Here is a 9,309-nt window from a genome sequence, read left to right on the forward strand (position 1 = left end):
GGGATGTTCGTTGGCCTCAGCCCCTGAAGGCTGATCCTACCAAGCTAGATAAGAGCAAATATTGTAGATTTCACAAGGATGCTGACCATGACACTGATGAGTGTAGACAACTAAAAGATGAAATTGAATTTTTCATTTGAAAAAGAAGGCCGAGCAAGTATACTAGAGATGGAGGGGATAGGAAAAATAATGGAAGAAGGAACTTTGAGGATCTCAAAATGGATCAGGATGATCAGGGGCGAAATCCCCAACCCAGGGGACCGATGATAAACGCAATCTTTGGAGTACCACGACCCCGAGGGGCCAGTGATAAATACAATCTTTGGAGGACCGACTACTGCTAGTTCATCTAAAAACTCGAGGAAGGCATATACTAGAGAAGTTATGCATATTGTCGGAGAAGCCCCGAAGAGGGCTAGGACAGGAGTAACAATGACATTCGATGATATTGATTTAGAGGGTGTCAAATTTCCTCATAACGATCCTCCGGTTATAACACCAATAATATGGAACAGCCCGGTGAAGAGAGTCCTTGTAGACAATGAAGCCTCGGTGAAGATCTTACTCCATGATACCTTTATAATGATGGGTTACAATGATTCTCAATTAACCCTAACTAATATGCCAATATATAATTTTGCTGGAGTCGAGTGCCCTGTTGAGGGAATAATTAAGTGGCCTCCGACTATAGGTCAGGAACCAAGACAAGAAACACAGATGTTGGACTTTGTAATGGTAAAAGTTGGATCAACGCAGACAATGCAATCATGGGTAGAATGGGAATACATGCTTTCAAGGAAGTACCCTCTTCTTACCATTCAGTGATGAAGTTTCCCACCCAGAACGGGATTGGGGATGAAACAGTAAATCAAAAGATGGCAATGAGTTGTTTTGGGGGGCAAGTTTTTCCTATCAAAGACCTGGATATGTGTGAGAATGACGAGAAAAGAGGGAAGCCATCAGAAGACTTGATTCTGTTCCGTTTGGCTCCCGAGGATTCTCAGAAACTGATTTTAATTGGAGCGTCACTAGAGAAGCCCCTTAGAGGGAAGCTGGTGATGATTTTACAAGAAAATAGTCATGTATTCGCATGGTCAGCAGCTTATATGCCTAGCATAGAACCGGAACTAATCACTCACAAACTGAATGTGGATCCAAATCGAAAGATCATGAAGCAAAAGAAAAGAATTTTTTTCCCGGACAGACAGGAAACAATCAAGCAAGAAGTGGAGAAGCTCGTGGAGGCTGGTTTCATTGAAGAGATACAATTTCCAGAGTGGTTAGCAAATCCTGTAATGATGAAGAAGGCTAATGGAAAATGGACAATGTGTGCGGATTTCACTGATCTGAATGATGCATGCCCGAAGGATTATTTCCCGTTATCAAGGATAGATGTATTGATAGATGCGACCGCTGGTCATGAAATTATAAGCTTTATGGATGAATTCAATGGATACAATCAGATCAAGATGTATAAGGATGACATCCTAAAGGTATCACTCATCACTGACTTTGATAATTTTTGTTATCTTGATATGGCGTTTGGTCTCAAGAATGCATGAGCTACCTATTAAAGGTTGGTAAATAAAATTTTTAAAGATCTTATTGGAAAAACTATGGAAGTATATGTAGATGACATGTTAGTCAAGAGTCTTGTGAAGAATGATCACATAACCCATTTGAGGGAAGCTTTTGAGGTTCTGAGATATCACAAATGATGTTAAACCTTGCAAAGTGTGCTTTCAATATGGGATCTAGAAAATTTTTGGGATTGATGGTCTCCAAGAGGGGATTGAACCAAATCCTGGCAAGATAAAGACCATCTTGGACATGGATCCTCCGCGGTCTATTAAAGATGTTCAAAAACTCACTGGAAGGGTTGCTGCCTTGGGACGATTTATCTCCAAATCTAGAGACAACTGCTTTCCATTCATCAAAGCCTTGAAGAAAGTAAAAGATTTCATATGGACCGAGGAAATTCAAGAGCCTTTTGAAGGATTAAAGAACTACATAGTTCAAGCCCCGTTCTTGGCTAAACCTGTCTTGAATGAAACTTTGTACTTATATTTTGTCATCTCAGAAAATGCCTTGAGCGCCGTGTTGGTTAAAGAAGAACTTAAAATCCGGAAACCCATATACTATATCCGTAAGATTCTGCATGGAGCAGAGTTGAATTATTTGACTATTGAAAAATTTGATTTAGCCTTGGTGATGGCTTCAAGTAAGTTGTGTCCTTACTTCCAAGCTCATAAGATCGATGTACTAACAAATCAGCCTTTGAGAAACATTATGCACATTCCGAAAGCTAGTGTGAGACAAATTAAATGGGCCATAGAATTGGGAGAATTCGACATCAAGTACAAGCCATGAACGGCAATAAAAGCCCTGAATGATGCAACTAAAGCACGAAAGTTGGTTGTGTGAGCATTGAGATATTCCTTGATTGATGGAATTTCGTACAAAAGATCTTATGTGGTTCCTTACTTAAGATGTCTCAGACCTGATGAGGTGTGTTTAGCTCTCGAAGAAGTATACGAAGGTATTTGTGGGCAACACTTGGGGAGCAGAGATCTATCACATAAGATAACTAGTTTAGGCCTCTATTGGCCAGAAATGATGGCTGATTCCAAAGATTGTGAAGAAGTGTGATCGATGTCAGAAACATGCGCCGGTCGTTCGACAACCCCCCCAGATGTTAACTTCCATCAATTCTCCAATTCTTTTTGCTATGTGGGGAATGGATATTCTAAGGTCTTTTCTGATGGCTACTGCTCAAAGAAAGTTCTTGATTGTAGCAAATGATTACTTTACTAAGTGGATTGAAGCTAAGGCTTTGGCCTAGATTACAACTAAGCAAGTTGCTCAATTTTTGTGGGAAAATGCATTACGCCATAGATTGGATTCCGTAACCGTTCACACTAGGGTTGCAAACAAAAGTGTAATAATAGCCTTCTAAACCCATCTCTATCGCAACCCCTATTTTTTGATGTTGCGGTATAGTCAAAATGTGTTACCAAAATGACATAGACGATTACAGATGATTTTTTAATTTAACTAATTAATAATTAACATAGAAATGATATAATATTTGAAATATATTCTTTAATGTAACTCAGAATTATTATTTTTTTAAAAGTGATTTTAATAAATTAATTTATGGACTTTTGTAGAAATTAAATATACGCAAAATAACTATTTTTTTAATATTTAATAAATATTAAATTTCTTTTACTTGTTTAAAACTAATTAAATAAATTTCAATAATTATTTTAAAATATTGAATAAATTCTCCAAAAATAATTTTTTAATTAAAAAATCAAAGGATGTAACATATTTTAATTTATGAAAATATATTATAATAAATTAATTATAATAAAGATAATGTGTGAAATTTAAAAAATATTATAGACTAAAATATTGAAAATATCATTTAAATTATGCAAAATTAAATATATTAGACCTTGTGGTTGAATTTTGGGTTTGGGGCTGGGCGACTAAGTCTTGTATAAGGCGGCAAATGAAATTTTCATTGAGAGCCAAAAAAAAAGGGGGAATCAGTACACCCCACTATGACTCTTATCTTCTTCTCTCTTTCTATCCAAATTAGGTCTTCTACCTTTGTCTCTCCATCTAAATTATGGTCCGAGGTGAGTTGGGATTCAAGGGTTCAATTGGGGTTTGAACTTTCAGTTTGATTTTGATTTTAAGGTACAATCCTCACTTGATATGTGTGTAATTATTGTGTATCTCTCTCCCTCTATCTATCTATCTCGCTCTGTGTATTTCGTTCTCTCCCTCTCCTTCACTTTGTTATTTTTCTTTTTTTACAGATTTTCAAGATGGTAGTGGTGAGTTCGTAATTGATTGAGTAATAACTAATACCCAATTGATCGAGTAATAGCCAAAAAATTTCGATTATATTTTTCAAGACTTAAAGCATTTGATTTTGGGGATTATTCCTAATTAAATCCCCAAAATGTTTTTTTTATATACAAGGTTGTCGATTATCTTATCTGTGGTGATCCAAATTCCCCTCTTCGCTTTGAATTTGTCGAGTTCACTGATGAGGGTAAGCTTATAAAAACTACTACTATTATTAACTGTTTTTCGTATTTTGTAGTTGTGTTGATACTCTTGAGTGACCTGGTCTGTTCATAATTTATGCAGGAAATGGAAGTTTCAGATAGTCTCATCATTAAGATCCACAATTCTTTCTCTGCTGACGTACATTTTGCAGCAGCAATATCCTCTTTGAGTACAAATGAAGTTGAGTTGGTATGATTAGTTTCATCCTCACATAAACCACTGCTACTTTTATTATTAATGTTTTACTACATTTCTTCTTATCATGACATAAACATGTCTACTGTATTTAGGTTCGAGTTGTGTTACAAATATTAAAAGGGTGCTCTAGTTCTTTATCGAATTTTTGAATATATCGAATTTTCCTCCTGGTGATATTTTTTGAGTTAGATATTCATTTGTCATATAAATCGTACTTTTATTCTGAGCAGAAAGGAGAATAGTCTCAAATTATTGTTGATCTTGAATAGCTATATCAGAAACTAGAAACTATATTATCTGATACTAAAGGAAAAACAAATGAAGTGTTATAATAAATGAGCTGAAAGTAGGTGAATCATGGGAACGTCCCTGTAGATACCAACTTTGCTGTAAATGTTGAAACATACGGGGTGTTAGATAATGTAGGTGTCTGGCATTGGTGGTAGTAGCTGAATCACTGGAACTTCCCTGCAGATACCAAAGTCTTGGCTGTCATGATATTTATCTGTATTATAGCAAGCTGAAGCACGAGCAACACTGTCGTTTTCGTCCCTATAATTGTTCAGGCATAATACAATAGCTGTTCTACTTGAAAATATCATTTATCTGCATGTGTACTGTAATAGCATGATTGAATCCTAGCTGCGAATTCATAAAATGAATCAGAATAATGTATTGGAATCTACATCACCTAAATACGGTGAGAATGAAATATGGAATACTGATTTGCCTTATATTGTTCTCTGATTTTCTGTTTTTATAAGTTAGATGTCTTTTTCCAAATTGATTTTGCAGAAATGCAGAGAGCAGCATTGATAGAGTGGATTAATACAACACTTTCTAATGTGAAATTGCCCGTACATTCTTCTGATGACGAATTGAGAGCATTGTTGTTTGATGGTAGTGTTTTATGTAGGTTATTGAATAAATTGAGACCTGGTTCAGTTAGCGAGGTAGTTAGATGATTTCACTTTACCTTTTTGCATGTATTGTTCTTATAATTGAGGTTCTCATTGTTCTCTCCCTACTTTTATTTTGTCGTTAGTTAAGAGGTTCTGATCATCCTTCAAAATTGGGCGTAGAAAATGTTGGAAGGTTTCTTGTTGCTATTGACCAGATGGCGTTTCCTAGATTTCAAGTGCATGATCTTCAAAAGGTAAAATTATCTGCATTATATTAACTTGGTATTATTTCCTATATTACAAATTTAAACGTGATGCCTATAGGCTAATGTTTTATTTTGTTATTCTCCCTCTCTATCTTTGTTATCGTTAATTTATGTCCCAATTTTTTCTTACTTATGGTTCCCCAAACATCCAGGGATCGAAGCCTATAGTAGATCCGTATGGACTCAGTGACTTTTCTCCATGCGGAGAAAATTATATACCTACAATATTGGAAGAGCAAAAACGGAAAGGTGTATCGAACTCACAATATCAACATGCTGATCTTAATCCCATCATGTCACGTACTCTCTCTCTCTCACACAAAAACATGTGTATGTGTTTGTGTAGTTGTTTCTACCAATCCAGCTGTGGTTATGTTGAAAAACTAATTTGTTAAGGCATACAAAAAGGTACGTAGGTGTCTTGTTAAGGCAGATCGAGTCATGAAGCACAACTGCAGTCAAATCGAGCCTCGAAGCTCACGAACACTAGCAATAAACATATCCTAAATTTTTATCTAAAACAATATGGTTATAATTATATATTAATTTAATTTTAGTATTTATTATTTATATTAAAACTAGAAATAATATAAAATTTACAATTTATTAAATATTAATTAAATTGTAAAGTCAGTACCATTAAAAAGGGTTGGTAGGTACCAAACTAAACCACACCCATATAGACGGACAACGTATTGCACGACAACATCGTAAGTGACAGATGCATATACAAATTGTACATTGGAAATTTAAGAATTTAAGAATCCAAAAAAAATCAAGTATTTAAAAATATTTACCTTTCACCATAGAAAAATCTAGTACATGTATACAATATTGGCAAATGAATAGAAATTTACAAAATTTCCATAGAAGTCTTCATGCAAGAACTTGACCATTTCAGATTTTGATAACTTTGATGGATTGCAAGGTTAAATACGTAAAGAAAAGAGATACATCTATAGTGAATTAAAGTTTTCAAATATTGAAATCTCTATCATGATGACAACTGCCTTTTCATGTGTGTGCTAAAATAGAGAAGATGGATGGGTTTCCTCAACAAGTCTTTGATATCGATGGGTATCGATGAAACGAAAAGTGTTATAATTCTTAAGATGGCAAGCCGCAAATATATCATCTACCCGCTGTGTATAATGTAACCAGAAGCGTACAAAGCATTCTCTTACACATCCTCGCTTCACTCCCTTTTCTTAGTTAGTTTGCTTTCTATCAATTATATTTGTTCGAACATATTAATGTTTCGCTAAGTTCTCCCTTTTATGGCATGTTTCGCAAAATTCTTCCTTTTGTGAAATTTATTAACCGATAAAATTGATCGTTATTCGTCCTCCTTTGATATGTTAACATAAATCATTTTTGCAGCCGTCCGCTATGTAAACTGCCTACAAGACCAATAACGTCGTCCTATTAGATTCTCGTAAATATAAGGAATATAATAATGATCGGAGATTAAGAATAGTAATAATAATAATTTGAAAAATGAGAGTGTTGTGATGGATCGTTCAAAATATATTGGCTTAAACTCTAGTATATATATAAACACAAAACTCAGAAAGTAAATTTTTTTTTTGCTAAATTAAATATATATTAACAAGAAAGAGGGATTAACCCTTGCTCTAGTAGACCTAGAGAAGACTATCTATGATCAATCTTAGCATAAAAGATTGAGAATAGAAAGCACAAGGGCCTACAAAAACCAACTACAAAAAATCCCTATACAATCTAGGTTCTTGAACCACTTTGAAGATAGCAATAGAGTTTCAATATCTAGCATAATTCCCTTAAAAACCAAAGACGGGTCTCGGACCCCTTTGTCATGCAGTCTAGCATTCCTCTCTCGCCAAATATGATAGCAGAACACCTGCAAAGCAAGAAGCCCCAAAGTACTACGCCCCTTATGAGAAATTATGTTTGAGTCCATGATCAAATCATTCCAGGAAATGACAGTGATAGGGAGCCTAAGAGAGAAGGCCAACCTGGAGAGAATTGATCTACTTTAAGTACAGTGAACAAAAAGGTGGTCACTAGTTTCAATTCCTCCTACACAAAAATTACAAAAAGGAGAAACCTGAAGCCCAAAGCGAGCGAGTCTGGTGAATGTTGGGAGCCTCCCTCGACAAACAATCCATTCAGGAAAACTAATAAATTGAATAAAATTTTCTGTATGAACATAAAATTATGCAGTACATGGAAGTCATGGTTAACAAATAACACCTGTATTTTTTTGTTGTGACTTTGTCAATACCTAAGCTTGTTTATTAATATTTGAAATGATAATGGTTTTACTGAAGACTATATATCGTTGCAGAAAACCATTGTGATTTGTGACTTGCTGGTTTTTATTTTGTTCTTTTAGGTGTTTAAATCAGAAGTCTTCAAAAATTAGTTTTATATCTCATTCGTGTTTTTTCTAATATCAGTTTTGTTTCATGAGCGAGTGGCATGCCTATTAAGGAAAGTCATCCAAGAGATAGAGCGTCGTATGTCCACTCAAGCAGAGCACATAAGAACTGTAATGTTATTAAGTTTGTATTATGGACCACTTAAGAATTGTAATGTAACAGAGCCTGTCAGTTGTAAATTTGTAATTCATATTCAATGCTCGAGTCTAATTACTATATTGAATTCTGCACGGCAGCAAAATAACCTGTTCAGGGCTCGTGAGGAAAGATATCAGTCAAGAATTAGAGTTCTTGAAGCCCTTACAAGCGGTACTAATGAAGAGGCACATGTAACTTCAACTAATTGTGAAGTTTTTATGCACTCTTTAGCAATAAATCACTTACTGTGGTTGTTGACAAGCCTACTAACCAAATATTACTGATATTTATGAGCTAAGATATATTACGTCAATCTTTTTGGTATCTACAACTAAGAGGAGTAAGCTCTAGCTAGTAGAAGTTAGATGTTACCTTGGTAATGAACAACATAAGCACATGAGTTGTGCAAAACCAGGATGAGACTTGTGATTATCAACACCTTAAAAACCTTACCAACTCCATTCTAATCTCTGCTGAGATACCTTAGGTGTTGACAGTTGAGTATGCTCTATATTCTCAGGTTCTCTAAACTTTATTATTCAACGTTCAAAAAGAGACTAAACATGTACCAAACCTGAAATGTATGTTAGAAAGATGACCATGTTTGACGTGATGGTCCTGTGTGTACTTCTTATCCTTGATCACACGTTTAAAACCTCTGGTAAGAGCCCATAAAAAACAAGGGCAGAGCATAAGCTTTAATTACGATAGTCTATTTTTATGTCTTAGAAGATGTTTGCTTAATATAACACAGGTCCTGTAGAAATTACTTGAAACAAACCCCGGGTTGAACATTGACATGACTCAGATTTGTGGGACAATTTCAGGTGACACAGGAGGAGCTGATGGTACTCCTCTTATCAGTGGTCGTAGCACTTGGACCATTTGTTATCTCTCTTCTATGTTATTTTCAAAGACTTGTATCCTTTTGCGTTATCTTGCACGTTTAGTTTTTAGCAAGAGTACTTGTATTTCTTAAGTTATATTTTGGTGTGATGGATTGTAATTATTGCTTGGACAGAATATAATGGTTGGATGTGTAGTTAAGACTCGTTGGATGAATTGAATTGGTTATGAATGTTGTTGAATTTATGGGAAATCAAGTATTTAAAAAGTATAATTCATTTTTTTACAGCTCAGGTGTTGCAATAGCCTATTAGTACTTTGCAATAGGGTGCTAAATTATGCAGATAAATTCTTTTTTGCAACATTAAAGGTGTTGTAATAGGTGTGTTGCCATAAATGATAAAGGGCCCCACATATGGCCCACAAATATTGTACGGGTAGCCCAAACCCTAC

The 9,309-nt window shown here is 35.0% G+C and overlaps 1 protein-coding gene across 3 annotated transcripts; it reads left to right on the forward strand.

The window, feature by feature from the left end:
- The first annotated feature begins 3,549 nt into the window (after window positions 1–3,549).
- On the forward strand, window positions 3,550–9,058 carry LOC141706380 (kinesin-like protein KIN-14J). 3 transcript variants are annotated; one of them, XM_074509150.1, is made up of 8 exons: window positions 3,550–3,708; window positions 3,831–4,069; window positions 4,168–4,266; window positions 5,080–5,237; window positions 5,330–5,440; window positions 5,605–5,701; window positions 8,109–8,201; window positions 8,774–9,058. In XM_074509150.1, exons 4-7 carry the CDS (start codon window positions 5,082–5,084, stop codon window positions 8,114–8,116), a joined length of 372 nt encoding a protein of 123 aa, XP_074365251.1. In that variant the 5' UTR covers window positions 3,550–3,708; window positions 3,831–4,069; window positions 4,168–4,266; window positions 5,080–5,081; the 3' UTR covers window positions 8,117–8,201; window positions 8,774–9,058. The 3 variants fall into 3 exon arrangements, 1 of the variants encoding a protein (XP_074365251.1); XR_012568803.1 differs by lacking the exons at window positions 8,109–8,201; window positions 8,774–9,058 and having other exon boundaries at window positions 3,831–3,894; window positions 3,997–4,069; window positions 5,605–6,363; XR_012568804.1 differs by lacking the exons at window positions 8,109–8,201; window positions 8,774–9,058 and having other exon boundaries at window positions 3,831–3,848; window positions 3,997–4,069; window positions 5,605–6,362.
- The last annotated feature ends 251 nt before the right edge of the window (window positions 9,059–9,309 follow it).

Source organism: Apium graveolens, chromosome 2 (assembly GCF_009905375.1).
Source record: "Apium graveolens cultivar Ventura chromosome 2, ASM990537v1, whole genome shotgun sequence".
Taxonomy (NCBI): Eukaryota; Viridiplantae; Streptophyta; class Magnoliopsida; order Apiales; family Apiaceae; genus Apium; species Apium graveolens.

Coding starts and splice junctions, on each gene's coding strand:
- LOC141706380 (XM_074509150.1), top strand. CDS start 5,082: ATGCAGAGAGCAGCATTGATAGAGTGGATTAATACAACACTTTCTAAT. Junction 5,238..5,329: donor GACCTGGTTCAGTTAGCGAG/GTAGTTAGATGA, acceptor TTTTGTCGTTAG/TTAAGAGGTTCTGATCATCC. Junction 5,441..5,604: donor AAGTGCATGATCTTCAAAAG/GTAAAATTATCT, acceptor CCAAACATCCAG/GGATCGAAGCCTATAGTAGA.